This window comes from Hydra vulgaris, chromosome 05 (assembly GCF_038396675.1).
Source record: "Hydra vulgaris chromosome 05, alternate assembly HydraT2T_AEP".
NCBI classification, from domain to species: domain Eukaryota; kingdom Metazoa; phylum Cnidaria; class Hydrozoa; order Anthoathecata; family Hydridae; genus Hydra; species Hydra vulgaris.
Window position 1 is genome coordinate 39,930,001 of NC_088924.1, and position 17,500 is coordinate 39,947,500.

At 27.8% G+C, this 17,500-nt stretch overlaps 1 protein-coding gene across 3 annotated transcripts in view; it reads right to left on the reverse strand.

Annotated features, from left to right (window-relative positions):
* LOC100202174 (uncharacterized protein PF3D7_1120600) overlaps window positions 1-17,500 on the reverse strand; it is a 97,261-nt gene that overhangs the window by 59,106 nt on the left and 20,655 nt on the right. For 2 of the 3 annotated variants that reach the window (XM_065798177.1, XM_065798179.1), the window contains exon 4: window positions 12,744-12,986. The exons of the other annotated variant lie outside the window; for it this stretch is intronic. In XM_065798177.1, coding sequence (XP_065654249.1) covers window positions 12,744-12,986 — 243 coding nt within the window. The remainder of the gene's footprint in view (window positions 1-12,743; window positions 12,987-17,500) is intronic. 3 annotated transcript variants of the gene reach the window in all.

The following is a 17,500-nucleotide window of genomic DNA, read 5'->3' on the forward strand; positions in this document are numbered from 1 at the left end:
CATAGACAAAGTAATATGTTGATCTAAAAAATGGCTCCTGGAGTTAAACGTAAAAAAATGCAAAGTGGTGCATGTTGGAAGCCTAATCAACAAATCAACTCAAAACTACACAATGCTTGATCAATTAGAAAATAAAAAATACTTGGAAGCACCAAAAATAAAGGTGATCTGGAATATTTGCTTTTCATAATTTGAGTGAAGTATTAAGTAGAAGCAGCAGCAGCAATTTATGGTATTAAATATTTAATATAAATTTCTAATTTCTGAATAAACAAATTCAAATTCAATTTTATATACATACATAAATACATATATATATGTGTGTGTGTGTATATATATATATATATATATTAGGGCTGTCCAAAAAAATTTTTTTTTTCAGATTTGATTGCATAGTTGTTTATTTTGTGCCATTTGACATAGTAATTAACTGTGCAAAAAATCTTTCTAATCAGATAATGTTTTAGGGGGTGCTCAATGACCATAAAGTTTTACGAAAAATGTGAAAAACATGGAAAAAGTAACAAAGTTCCACAAATTTCTAAAACCCGGTTAATTAGATTTTTCAGATTTGATCAGTTTTAATTATCTCTAAATATTAAATTCTGAATACAAATTACAATCCACATCCACTTTAGACTGGTTTATTAGCAGAGAAATTAATGAAATAAAATACTGCAATACGACTAAAGTTCTGCGGTTTTTGTTATATCAGAATTTTTCCAAAATAAAACACTAGGATTTTTGACTCTTTGTCATTGATTAAAATACGAATTATAAACAAAAAAACATATGAGCAATTAACATTTAATTATCGTAATGTTATAGTTCGTGCAATGTTAATGCTAGCGAGGACTATAACTCTTCAGAGTACACTTTCTGGCATCTGGCACTCGCTTTCTGTGATCCTCAACCACCTGAATTAACCTCTGCATTTCAGATTCATTCCTTGTAATCGATTCATTAAACATCGACATTAAAGCCACAGATCGTTCGGCAGCATCATTTACTACTTTCAATGAATATACTAAATTTTTTCCTTCTTGGTATTCTGGGGAATCATTCCAGGTAGCTGGATCGTTGTTGAACAGAAAATCAATATCAACCTTCATTGACCGCAACGCACTTGCTGAAACTGATGTCACCAGCATGTCCAGAGATTTCTTCTCTAGACTTTCAATGTTCTTTAATTTGATCAACCTTTCAGACCAGTTCTCACTGTGAAATTTCATGTTGGAAATCATTATTCGCTTCTCTTCCGTTTGAAGTTTGTTTGAAAACAAAGCTAGTGGGACCAATTCTGGTGAAAGGTACCACAAATGGTTTTGAAAGTTCTTGACTGCTGCTTCGGAAATCGTTTTATTCACAACTGCAAACTGCTTAAGTTGCTGAAACAGAAACAAGTCATTAACTGGAGCATCGCTGGCATTTGTGCATGATATCCAAGATTTTACATAAACCAGACTAGCAAATAAGCAAAATTCACAGAGATTTTTTTCCTCTTTTGTGGTCAACTTGAACTCTTCACGAAATAAATAAATCTTAAAACAATAAATAACCTTGGCCATCCAGCGAGCCATGTGATAAGCACCAGGGATCTTGAAATGATAATTTTTCTCTTCTTGATCAGGCAGTTTTCCAAGTATTAACAGACAGAGATCCATGATTTCTTTGTAGTCATCCCTTGGCATTTTAACATGCAGGTTTTCTTTGAGGAATGCAATCACTTCATTTTGTAGTTCTTGCACCAGGGGTATTTTCATTCGAATGTCATCCAGAGGTTTAAAATTTCCTTGATTAACTTTGGGCCAATATTGCTGAAATCTCTGGAAAAGAGGTATGTTGGGACCAGATGATGGTCCAAATAGTGATCCAAACACTCCTGCTACTATGATCTCATGAACATGGTGTCTGCAAGCGAAATATAACAAATTTCTACCTATATGTTTCTCTAGAACTACACATGCACCATTTTTGGAGCCAGTGTTAGAGGCTGTAGTATCAAAACTCATTCCAATAACATCACCAATTATGTCCCAGAAATTAAGCAGATGAATAACTGCTTTTGCTTGGGCTTCTCCAGTTCCAGCTGATAGTTTTGCTATTCCAAGTATTTTGTCAACATTGTGACACCTGTCACACCTACAGATAGCCGGTCAACATTTGCTTTAGGGGCTGCAGAATTTGTACGATCTATCATCAGTTTGCCATCCCAGCGGACGATTAATGGTGGTTTGTCCAAATCGCAGAATTCAGTTCGAACAGTGGCTTCAATATTTGATCGATGATAGGTTCGTTTTCTACGGACTGTAGAACGTGACAATGATCCATCATCGAGGTTCTGTCCACCAGCCCTTGCAATTGCTGCTGCTAGTATAGTAAATTTTGTGTCAGATAGATTAATTCTGTCTAATGTTGATGAAACATCAGGCGAGTCAAGAATTGTATCTAAGATACATTGTCGTTTTGGAGTACTTGCTAAACTTGATTCAGCTGACCCTGAAGAACTTGCTTTACTGACTTGTTGTCTGTAATAAACAGGGATTTCTATCTCAAAATCTCTATCAACCATTTTGTCATTATCAACAGCATCGTTATCGTTGTCATCACTATAACTTTCGTCATGTAAAGGTTCAATAACAGGAACTATTGCACTCGCACCAGATTGTCTTTGCTCTTCTTTTAGCTTTCGTTCTCTCTCTGCTTGTTTCCTTGCTTCATTTCTTTCTTCTAATTTTGAAAGTTCTTTGTCCTCTCCAAACATCACCATTTTTCTCTGACATCTCTGATCCAATAAAAATTCTTTATCTTCTTCAATTCTGATCATGGTTTCAGCATCCTTGTGGGCAATGTCAAAAAGTAGGCCAATGGTGTCTGTAAATGATTTCTCTCTCGATTTCTGAGAATCTGACAACCTGGATTTTTTTTTTTTTATTAATTTAAATTCCTGGACTAAAGTTTTCAACTTTAAGACTACATTCGGATGAAATGCTGTCGGAATACGGGCTTTATTCCAAATAATAATCAGTTCATCAACAGTTGTTTTAAGACTTTCAGGCACTGACTTTTTGGTTGAATTAAGATGATAAAAAAATGATTTTAAAACATCAGATGTTAAGGGAAGAACTTTATCTGGAAGATTTGGCTCTGGTTGTCCCATTAAAAAGATTTTGGTTTGAAGTCGTGTAGAGATAGCAACACGAGATGATGCTGCCATTTCAATGATAACTGAAATATTATGAGAAAATCAAAACTCAATACCATATTATACAAACTTATCATTCAGTTGTTGGTTTATGCAGCTGCAGCAATATATTATAATAATTATTACTAAAGAAATTAAATAAATATTTTCAAATTAGAAATTATTATTATCTGCACTTAATAACAAACAATACACTACCAGACTACCATGCTAGTTTTCTGTAATAGGTTACTAAGGTTAGGTACTATCAAAATATTAATACATTTGTTGTCAAACTGAAATTCCAAATAAAAATAATATTTATACTTGTAAACCTTTTTATTCTGTTTGAACAAATTCTAAATTGAGTTAAATAATAGTATTAAAATTATGAATACAAATTTTAACAAAATGATATAAACACAGTTGTTTTAAACACTAGCAGACATTTTTTAGTCTGGTGCCCTAATGACAGTTAATCTGCTGCACTTTAATTAATCTATAGAGCACGCAATCAGACAATATTTCAGTGAAAAAAATCTAACTAACCAGGTTCTAGAAATTTTTGGAACTTTGGAACTTTTTACACGTTTTTGACGTTTTTCGTAAAACTTTATGGTCATTGAGCACCCCCTAAACATTATCTGATTGGAAAGATTTTTTCCACAGTCAATTACTATGTCAAATGGCACAAAATAAACAACTATGCATTCAAATCCGAGAAAATTTTTTTTTTCCTGTGTTCACATGAACAGCCCTAATATATATATATATATATATATATATATATATATATATATATATAGTCTCTGTACACACATATATATGTATATGTATATATATATATAAATATATATATATATATATATATATATATATATATATATATATATACACACACATACACACACACACCTTTCTTCATCTTTTAGGCTAGTGCAGATGTATTTTTAATACATTGTTTCCAGTTTAGGATGTTGGGTACTGGATCTTCTTGACTCAATGCATTGGTTTTGCTTGAGTCTCTGTTTTTATGATAAGGGAACTCATTCTATTATCTCCTAATGAGGGTACAGCTCTAAAACTCAATATTATGGTTCTAAGGCCGGCTGGTAGTCAGGTTTCCCAAACGCTGTGATAGCTCTCAGAGAAGCTGATTCCATCAACAGCTGAAAAATATCAAATTTTTAACAATGCCATGATGCGCGTGGATGGTGCCCCTGGTTTTACTTTTAGTGTACATTGTCAAGGTCACATTTGGAGCCATTTGTTACGGCTTAGGGTTTATTAGTAGTAATGAGGCACATACTTGGGCTATTAAACAGTGTTCTGAGTACTATCTATGCTTTGAGTCAAGTTCTTCAATCTAATTTTAAAATGAATAAAGTACCAAAAACTACAAAACACAAAAAACCATCATCATCACCAAGTTCTCTAAACCTATCATTCAATAATATTCGTGGTCTTTGAAGTAACTTTTCTTCTGTTGAGTCTTATCTCTTGCAAAGTTCACCAGACCTACTTGCTCTTTGTGAGACTAATTTGAGTTCAGCTGTCTCATCTTGCGATCTTAGAGTTGATAGTTATCTTCCTTTAATTCTTAAAGACTCCAATAGTCACATGCTTGGCCTGGGCATTTAAATTCGTAAAAATTCACCCATTTGTCGTGAAACTTTGAATCCACAGACTATTCTTTCGTGTGGTTTTGTTTAGCACCACTTCACTTTATTGCCTTTCTATTTGTTCTATATTGCTCTCCTTCATCTAAAGACTGCACTCTTTTTGATGTTATTTCTGATCATATTGACCAAGCCCTCTCTCTTTATCAATCAGCTAATATAGTTGTTGTTGGTGACTTTAATGCTCACCACTTTGAATGGCTTGGCTCTAGTGTCGGTGACTCTGCAGGCTTTAAAGCCCACAACTTTTGCTTTTCACAATCCCATCTTTCCAACTCGCTTTCCTGACAACCTGAATCATTTACCTTCTCTACTCGACTTATGTCTCATTTCTGATCCTAGTCAGTGCTCAGTTTCTCCACATTTACCCTTAGGTGCTTCTGATCACAGTTTGATCTCTCTAAAACTAATATCTCATACTTCTTCACCACCTGAATCCCCCTATTATTGTACCTCTTACAACTACAGTAAAGCTGACTGGGTTTTTTTCCGTGATTTTTTTGTGATGGGTAGAAATCTTTTGTCTTCCTGTCGACAAATGCGCATCTTACATAACTTCATGGATTCAGGCTGGCATGGAATCTTTTGTTCCCTCTCGACAATTCCAGGTCAAGCCTCACTCTCCTCCATGGTTTTCCTCACACTGTGCTGCTACAATTGCCAATCAAAACCGTTACTTTCATATTTATCAGCAAAACAATTCTCCAGAAAACAGACGTCTTTTTATTACTGTTAGGAACCATCGTTAAAAGGTTTTGTCTAACGCCAAAGCCCGCTATTCTCAGGTCATGAAATCTCGTATCTCATCTCAAAAATTAGGCTCTTGTGATTTCTGGAGAATCTTTAATAGTATCAATAATAAAGGCAAATCTTTAATTCCACCTCTCTTGTATGGTTCAGACTTTGTCACCTCACCTAAAGACAAAGCTGAATTGTTTGCTAAAAACTTTTCATCAATATCATCTCTTGATTCCACTAGTTGCGTTCTACCTGATATTGCCAACAAACAGGTTGATCCATTGCTTGACATTCGTATCACTCCAGCTTCTGTATCTAAAGTGATTTCCTGCCTAGATTCTTCTACAGCTTGTGGCCCGGACAACATACCTGTTATTGTCTTGCAGAAGTGTTCTCCGGAGCTGTCGTCTATACTCTCTATAAACTGTCTATAAACTATTTAACAAGTGCTTATCAGAGTCTTGTTTTCCAGCCTGCTGGAAAGCGACATCTGTTATCCCTATCTTCAAAAATTCTGGAAAGCGATCTGAATCCTTTAACTACCGTCCCATTAGTCTTCTTCCTATCATAAGCAAGGTTTTTGAATCTTTAATTAACTAACACTTAATCTCTCATCTTGAATCTAATAACTTACTTTCTGACCATCAATATGAATTTCGATCTTGTTGTTCTACAGCTGATTTGCTTACAGCCAATATTTTCAGCCAATCGTTATCACAATAATTTAGATCTTCCTATACTTATGAATGGTGATGTACTCAATGAGTCATCTACTCTTCATCTTCTAGGATTAACTCTTACTTCCAATCTTTCTTGGAAACCATATATCAAATCAGTTGCAAAATTAGCATCTGCTAAGGTTGCATCTCTTTATCAAGCTCGTCACTTTCTTACTTCGGATTCTATTCTTTATCTCTATAAATTTCAAATCCGGCCTTGCATGGAATACTGTTGCCATATCTGGGGCGGATCTTCTAACGATGCCCTTTCTCTTTTAGACAAGGTGCAAAAATGCATTGTAAACATAGTTGGACCTGCTCTTGCAGCCAACCTCCAACCATTATCACATCGTTGTAATGTTGCTTCTATTTTTCTTTTCTACAAATGCTATAATGGGCACGGCTCTAAAGAGCTAGCGCCCCTTGTGCCATCTCCTAATATTCATTTTCGTGTTACTCGTCATTCAATTAAGTCTCATCCTTTTTCTGTGACTGTTCCTAAGTGCTCCAAAAATGCTTATTCGTCTAGTTTTTTTCCTCGAACATCAGCTCTTTGGAACTCGCTTCCTTCATCTTGTTTTCCTGATTCATATAATTTGCAATCCTTTAAGCCGTTCACCAATCGTTATCTTGCTCTACAATCTTCATCTTTTCTCTTTCAGTAACTTCCAACTTTAATTAGTGGCTGCTTGCAGCCTTGTTGGAAGTGAAAATGTTTAAAAAATATATATATATATATATATATATATATATATATATATATATATATATATATATATATATATATATATATATACATACCGTCAAAACGTGGTATTCCCAAATGGTGAAAAAATCCCATTATCCAAATAAAGTTTTACAAATTAAAGTTTAATAAAAATTCTAAAAGTTATTGAAAATAAATTATCTTTAAAAGCTAATAGAAAAATAACATAAAAACCTCTAATTTATTAATTATTCTCTCGGCAACTTGTAAAATTGTAAAATTCATTTTTCAAAGTTTGTAAATATTATTTCGTAATGCGTTCCAACAACAGCAAATATTATACAAAAAAGTTAGCAAAAAATAGAGTACATACTAAAAAAGTAACAAACGTTTGTTTGCTTTAACACCTGCAAATTTCTTTACAAGTTTTTCTCTTTTTGGCTGAAAAGTTAAATAACTTATTAACTTACTGCAAACTCTACTTCAAGTAGTACATGTGCTTAGTCAACAAAAATATTGAGAAGCCGCCTACATCAGATACTTTTGGAATTTTGATCAACTACGGATTTAACAGTAAGTCTTTTATCTTTTATTTTGTTTGGTATTTTATATCAACTGAATTACGTGATTGCATTGACTAAAATCATTTTTACTAATCTAACATCTTTTCTCAACTAACTTTTTTAAAAGATCACCTCTGAAATATAAGTTTAACACAAAAAATGTTTTATGATTATAACAAACTGCAACTTGAAATTTATTTAACAAGGAAAATAGATTTCTTTACTTTACTGCTTGCTTTTAATTAAAACCTAAATTAAATACGTATATTAAAATGTAAATTAAATACGTTTATTAACAGGAATATTTTTTTATTACAACAAACTCATGGAAACATAAACATAGAAACAAACTACTAGAAATTTAAAAATCACTGAGTCCACTGCTTGTATATTTTTTTATAGTTAAACAACATTAGTTTTTGTTTTTGCTGAGATTTTGTAATTGTAATTTTATTTTGCTATGCAATTTGTGTCTAAAGAAAATTAATATTATTTATAAAAATGAACTCCCAATACATGTGAAATATGAGATTTATGAGCTCGTGTTTACTATTTTTAAACCTTTTTATTTTTCTATTTTTAAAATATTTCTTTTGAGGACACAATTTATTACATGATGGTGTAAGGGTTCGTCCATAAAGGACATCAAATAGAATTCAAACAACTAAGTAGGAGATTATTTTCTTTTTACCGCTGAGATTTTTATTGAACATAAATTGCTATATTACTCTAAAAACTGCCATTTAATGCCCACCATTGAAAAAGAAATATATATTCAAAAGAATTCTCTTAAAATGAAAGCGACAATGATATATCAAACGCATTATTCTTAATAATAATTAATTAATATACACTGATTATTTTATAATATAAAAGTATATAATTCTTAATATATCTTTGGAAATTGGAGCTTAATTTGCCGTGTCATTGTGAAACTACGTCTAATTTTGTGTTGATACAGACAATATTTTATTTTATTTTTGGTGCTGTCCAATCAATGTATGCAGCGCTGCAGTGTAGGAGAAGAAGAAATAATATAAGAAAAGAATCCTACGCGTTCTCCTACACATTTTAATATCAGAGGAAGGGGGGTAGAATTGGGAAATTTTTTGACAAATTCCCAATTTCGTCAAAACGCTGTATCAAGTTTATTCCTGGTTAACACCCTAATATATATATATATATATATATATATATATATATATATATATATATATATATATATATATATATATATATATATATATATATATATATATATATATATATATATATATATGCATGTATGTATAATTACTAATGGTTTTTAGATAATGTTTTGGCTTTTTCATACAGTTATTTTTAGAAATATAAGAAAAGAACAAAAAATAATGATAAAGTTTGATTGCTTCCCTAACCGAAACCCTTAGCTGATGTAATGGCACTCCATGCACGTAAACCCCTGCAGCAACCTATTTTAGTATGACATAATTGCAACATGACTATTGGTGGAGACCTAAAATTCACAAAAACTATATAAACAAATTGAAAACAAATTCTACAATGGAATACAAATCCATTGTATTCCATTGTAGAATTGCATTATGATAAGATGGTAGCTAAAATAGTTAAAAATGAACAATTACCAATAAAGTCAACTGCAAAGATTGCTAAAAATGTACTTCATGCAGTTGCTATGGCTTCAATTAGCAGATCTGCAGTCCAAAAGACAACATGGATGCATAAAATAAGTTTGATTCTTAAATAGAATTCTTGGATGAAATGTAGTGCTTACATTTTGATGGTAAGCGACAACATTATTATAGCACTAGCATTTCAATTAAGTCCTAACCTTACCTCTAACCTTTACTTATACCTTCACTTACCTCTAACCTTTACTTATACCTTCAAAAGTATTAGAGCAAGGCAATTCTTAATTTATTTATAACATGTCATGCAAAGAAATTTTAAAATTTAATTTATTAAATAAAATTTTATTGCAATATCTGACAACCAGGCTGTGAAATAAATGACCTAAATTGAAGGTTAAAACTAAAGGTTCAAAAAATGGAAACATTTGACAAAAAGATTAATTCATGCATTGTCGTTATTTATAAAGTCTGACTGAATGAGACGATGCATTTTTGATGATAGAATTCTAGGGCTAACAAATTTTGATGATGGAATTCTAGGATTAACTATTGCTTGAAATACATGCTTTTGAGCTCGTCAAAAAAATAATCTGTAGAGAGGTGTGGAATCTGTAACAAATGTGTGCAATTTTATTGTAGATTACTGTGCCAAACCATGGTTCTCTTGCAGAAAAAACATTGATAATATAAAGCAACTAAAATCAGTATTAACCATTAATTGCCTACAGTGTTTGGAAATACACTGTGCTATTGCCCTTTAGAGATTAATTACACAAACAAAGTGTGATATGTTGTTAGGAAAAGTTAAAAAATTCCAATAAAAAAAGGTCACCTTAGAAGATAGATTTCTGAGACATAATAATTAAATTAGACCCACTTTGTTGTTTTACTTGTAATAAAGCAGTTTAGTGTTTGTACTTTATTTGTGTTTAGTAAATCAATGCCAGATAGAAATCATTTAAATAAATGGGTTGAATTAAAAGTTAATAAAATCAATAATTCATTTAACTATAATAATTATTTACTAAATTTTTCAAAAACCTTAAGCATTTCATAGTAATGAGTTTGTCCAGAGGGTTTTTGAAGTATACAACATATATATATATAATATATATATATATATATATATATATATATATATATATATATATATATATATATATATATATATATATATATATATATATATATATATATAATATAAGTATACAAAATATATGTATATATAAGTATACAAAAAAAATATATATATATACAATTATACAAAATATATATATATATATATATATATATATATATATATATATATATATATATATATATATATATATATATATATATATATATATATATATGTATAAGTATACAAAATATATATGTATAAGTATACAAAATATATAATATAAGTATACAAAATATATATATATTTTCAACAGGAACATTTTTACAACCTCATCCCATATATGTCTAAGTAACATTATTAGATGTAAACCAGTTTTTAGCAAACTTTAAAGTGTGTTTAGCATCATTATCCTGCTGGAAAAAACATCTTTTTTTTTAAACATGTATGTAATACATGCATATAATTTATCATTAGGAAAACAGTATATCATTTGGTGTCCATGAGTTAGTGGTTTACACAATCACAAACAAAAACATTCAACACCATGTCAACGCCCCAGCTGTGTTTTATTAATGGTATGATGTTCAGTTAGATGACCACTTTCTTAAAACATTTATAAACATGTTTGACTGAGATGAGCTTTTATGTAAAACTCAAAAAACAAATACTTTTATTATTAAATCAAAAATATTTTTATAAAAAAAATATTTATGATTTTATTTGAAATCAATTTTTTTTGTAAACTTTTACTTCTGAAGGTTTTTTTAATTTTCTTTTATTGTGTCTGCTTTTCTAAAATCTGTAAGTGCCATATTAATTTTTTCTTTAACACTTTGTTTTATAAATTATTAAACATTTTTACTTATTTTTAATCAGTTCAAGAATTTGGAACTTCTGTGATGTATAACCACTCACTTAATCTAAAGAAGATCATCAAACATTTGATGAATAAATTTATTTAGACTAACTTTAGCTTTAATTTGATCACATAACCCACTTACTGATTGTCACATAATTCTTCCTGATTGTTATATAAGCCCCTTCCCAATTGTCACATAACTCACTTTCTGATTGTCACATAAACCACTTCCTGATTGTAACATCACTATTCCTGATTGCCACATAACCCACTTTCTGGTTGTAACATAACCCAGTTCCTGATTGTTTTCTATGAACTTATAAAATTTATAAGCTTTCATATTTCCCTAAACCTTTTTTTCTATTTTCTATTACCAACTTCTTGTTGTATTGTAAACATTTCATTTCCTTATATATTTCATTTAATACTTTTTTTCTGAAACAAAAGTTTGAACCTTCCTAGTAACTGACTTGTGAATTACTGATGCTCATTTTAGCCAATGTTCTAACGATAAAATAATTTTAGCTAAATTAATTAATTTGACCCTTGTTAAAATTAAAACAGTTTTTGCTTTATTTGTTTAAGTTCTTGCTGTTAATAGTTTGTCTACTCAAAAGGTTTTAATTTGTCTGCATTTTTCAACAACTTTTTCATTTTTCTCATAGAGCCTCCACTATTTTGTTTTCCTCCTACCATATATATATATATATATACACCATATATATATATACCATATATCTCTTCTTTTCTTTTTTTATTGCTGAATAAAAATATAAATAAGCATTGTTTAAATTTCTTTTTAAACCTTGTAGTAAAATTTCTTTTATAATACTTTCATTACTCCATTAAACTATAGTATGATCTTTATAGTTTATTTTTATCCATTGGTTCTTCAGTTGAATCAGATATTTCTAATTTTTCAGTATATTTGCTGAACTCAGAAATGACCTATAGTAAGACAAATGACACTCTTAAGGTTTAACAGATTTTTAGTTGTACCTTTCAGTAGTTTTTCTTGCTTAACTAGATCTGAAATTAAATTAGATCTGTTCTTAAGGTTACCCTGAGTGCTTTTATCTTTACTCTGCTGATACAAGCTGTATGGATAATACAAATTTTTAATTTAAGATTTTTTAATTATTACTAATTTTCATTGCACATTGTTTTCAATAATATTGGCTACATAACTTCAAGGCAAATTTAAAAAAATATACTTTCATAAAATAAAGAAAACCTACAAAAACAAATTTGAACTTAAACAAAACATTTAAAAAAAAAATGTTTTGTTTGGTAAAAATAATTATTGAGTACTGCAATCAGCTCTGCTTCTTGCTGTGTAATAAAATATTTAACAGTTTGTTGTGAAATAGAACAAAAAAGCAAGTTCAAAAAATAGAACAAAAACTTGGTTACACTCAAAAAAACTTTTTGACAATAATACTGGGGAACTTAAGTATAAGTAAATACAGGCATTAAAAAAAGATTCTTTCTTTTAGAACTTCACATTTTAAATAAAAATATATCTATATTATGTGACTTACCTAAGCATTGATTTGATGTCCCATACATATCATATGTTGTTTCCCCATTAATACCTGCAAAACATTGACCACCATTTTGTAAACCAAAAACTTGAAAACCTTTATCTAATGCTGCCTCAGCACACTTTTGAAGAGGATCAGATCTTGATTTGTAGTCAGAGTCCATTAATAATGGATGGTTACCCTCTAATGTAGGCACTGCACGAATCCATTTGTCCAAAAAGCAACCAATATCCGAAAAAACTTTAGATTGCATAACAAAAAAAAATTATCAATTAATGTAAATATATATAACATATGTATATATACATATATATGTAAGTATATATATGTGAGTACTTTGGTATTATCACGTATATTTTTGTATACTTGAAAGAGTGTTCAATAGATTAACTAGACCAATATAATATATTAGTTACTGCTACCAGCAGTACCTGGAATTAGCTAAATGCAAATACTTATAATATTGCTACTCAGAGCTTCATGTGTTACCAAAATCATCAGGCATGTAGTAAAAAGTTAATTTCACTTATTTAGTAGAAGTTTAAAAATTTATATATATATATATATATATATATATATATATATATATATATATATATATATATATATATATATATATATATACATATATTTATATATATATATATATATATATATATATATATATATATATATATGTATATATACATATATATATATATATTTATATATTTTTATTAATTTATATATATATATATATATATATATATATACACATATATACCTGCACACGCCCACACAAACATGCGCACACATATACACATATATATATAAATATATATGTATATATATACATACATATATACTTATACATATATATGTATATATATACATATATATATGTATATATATATATAAATACACATATATAAACATATATATATATATATATATATATATATATATATATATATATATATATATATATAGATATAATAAATATATATATACATAAAACTTTTACAGCTCTTTATAAATTTTTTATCAAATAAGTGATGTTGTTTAAAAATAAATGGATAGCTAATGTGAAAACCCAAAGACAACGTTGTCTAAAGAATTTTCTCACAGCAATAAATGACACTTCTCATTATGTATATATTCTTGTAGCATTAATGTTGCAAACATATGCTTGTAACAAGTATAAAACCAAATTTTATTTTTAGTAAGCAGTTTTTTTAATAAAGAGATAGCTTGCGCAAAAACCAAAAGCTCTTGTAAGAAGCTGTTTAGAGAAGCAGCTTGCATGGTTGGCTATTTTTGTTTTAGGAGAGCTTCTCTGCGCTCTTATGCTCTCTCTCTCTCTCTCTCTCTCTCTCTCTCTCTCTCTCTCTCTCTCTCTCTCTATATATATATATATATATATATATATATATATATATATATATATATATATATATATATATATATATATATATATATATATATTTATATGTATATATATATGTATATATATATATATATATATATATACATATATATATATATATATATATATATATATATACATATATATATATATATACATATATATATATATATATATATATATATATATATATATATATATATATATATATATATATATATATATATATATATGAATGTGTGTTTTGATAACATCTCCAAGGGCTTCAGACTACTCTTACATCCAAGCATATTTAGTACTTAAGCATTTTAAAAGTTGTGATCCAAGTGCTCTCGTAAACGCATTTACTTACATAAGACCTATTTTAGAATATTGCTCTCCAGTCTGGTTACCACACTGCACTGAATTAATAAATACCATTGAAAAAGTCCAAATAAGTTTCAAAACTCAAGTAAACTTTCATACTTTAACAGACTTTCAATACTTTATTCGAAGCAACTTGAAATTCGTTGTCAAAAGTAAGACTTAATTTATGTTACAAAATTCTGAAAATTTAGTTTGTCTTTATGTATTTAATTTCTTTTTAGTTAACAACTATATTTATACTTGAAGCCATAAACTTAAGTTATGCAAATTAAAGTGTCAATTTAATGTTCGTAAATATTCTTTCTCTCAGAGTTGTTAGTATTTAGAATAATTGATGTCTGATGTTGTAAATGACAATAATATTAGGATCTTTAAAACAAAAATTAACAATTTTGAAGAATACTGGTCCAGCTAACTGCATCTCTTGCAACAACTTTTGTCATATTTGTACTTTTTTTAATAATTTTGTAAACTTTTTAGTATATTTACTTTATTGTTGTGGGGCACGCTGTCAGAGTCCTATTTATTTTTTGAAACAGTGTGCCCTTTAGAATATGTATAAAGAACATACATTCTAAATAAAATATAATATATGTATATATGTTCTAATAAATTTAAATCAAGTCAAATCAAATATCTGATGCCACACTAAAATAGCCTGCTGCCAGGGGCTTCAGTACATATATCAACTATCTTATAGAATGCTGCCGCAAAAGAGTTCTACTACATCGACTGAGGGTTTGGCATAAAGCAGCAATCTTTTTTTTCATTACTCTTTGTTTTTTTCTTCTTTTTCTGGAAACACTGTATGCTATAAAGGTAGGAAAAACTAGTAACAATTTGTTATCTATATGCACTATAGTAGATATATGTATATATACAAATATACAAACACATATATACACACATACATATATACATATACACACATATTTTATACATATATAAATATACAAAAAATATATATAGATATAAAAATATAAAAATAATATATAGATATACAAATACCCATGAAGCTCTGAGTAGCAGTATTCTACTATAAATATTAGCATTTAGCTAATTCCTGGTATTGCGGGTAACAATAACTAATATATATATATATAATATATATTTATATAAATAAATATGTATATATATGTAAAAAATATATATATATAAATGTATATACAAGTATATATATATATATATATACATATATATATATATATATATATATATATATATATATATATATATATATATATATATATATATATATATATATATATATACACATATAAATGTATATATATATACATATAAATGTATATATATATATATACATTTATATATACACATATATATTCTTATATAAATATATATATATATATATGTTTATATATATGTATATATATATATATATATATATGTATATATATATATGTTTATATATATATATATATATATATATATATATATATATGTATATAAATATATATATATGTATATATATATATATGTATATATACATATGCATATATATATATATATATATATATATATATATATATATATATATATATATAATATATATATATGTATATATATATATATGTATATATATATATATATATATATATATATATATTTATATATATATATACATGTATATATATATAAATTGTTGGGTACAGAATTTCTAAACTTTACTGTTTAATAAAATTTAGTAAATTAAGGTCTATTGACTGTTTTTCCAATACTTTTCTTCTTCTTGCCATAATATAACTGTTCTTTATCAATTTTAGTAATTTTATTCATTTAATCTCCATTAAGAAGGCTACAGTATATAAATATTTTACTAGTATGGTACAGTATATAAATATTTTCTTTCAAGAACATGCAACTGATCAAATATTTTCTTCCAAGAACATGCAACTGATTAAAGTGCTCTTTTATTTCTACCAAATAAAAACATTAAAATGTTTTTATTAGGTAGAAATAAAATTTTCTACCTAACAAAAATATAATAATACCTAGATAAAAATATTTTTCCTTGTGCTTCTTGTATTAAGGATAGCCTAAAATCTAAAGAAATTTCCTAGCTCATAATATTTTTTTCTTTTAATTTGATGTTTAGTTAACATCTTAACAAATTATTTTGGCTACTATAACCGCACTTTGTAATAGTAATTTTTTTTTTGTTCCATGAAATGGGTTTGCATAAAATTTAGTTTTATATGGCATTGATGAACATTAAGTTCTCCAAGGAGAGATTTCCATAAATTTAGATAACATAGGAAGTAAAAGTATTGCATTGAAATGAGTTATTTCTGATCTCTATGCATCTGATATTGTTTTACATTATTTTACAGACATTAATTTTTCCAAGATTAAAATCTAAAAAAAAAAAGGTTTTAAATACAAAAGTTAAAAATAATTTGTTATTGCTACTACTCTAGTGCTACTTCTACATTGTATTTAATACCTTAACCATTGATAGTAAAATATCCCATCAACAAGTTAAGAAAAAAACAAAAATAAAAACAACTGCTCAATAGTACTAAAAAACATTCAATCAATAGAATCAATAGTAGTAGAGGCTGCACACAAAAACACCAGGTTAAAATGATAATTTGTAAATGGTACAAATTCTGCATTTGGATTTAATAATCTAATACACATTTGAACTCAGCTGTGCTTTTCAGCCATAACAGTAGTATTACTGCAAGTTAATTTTTATAACAAAACTGTCATTTTCTAGTTCTATTAAAATCATGTTTTTACAGCAATTTTCAATTAGTCTTAACTAAATAAAAAATCCTTATTCCCATCAATAACTGAATATCTAATAATCTGAGTTGTTTGATCTTTTTTGGAAATATCTCATTTGATTTTTTTAAGGAAATATCTAGTTAGATCTTTTTTGGAAATATCTATTTTGATCTTTTTAAAGATATATCTATTTTGATCTTTTTCGAAATATGCTGTCAAGTATTATAAAAAA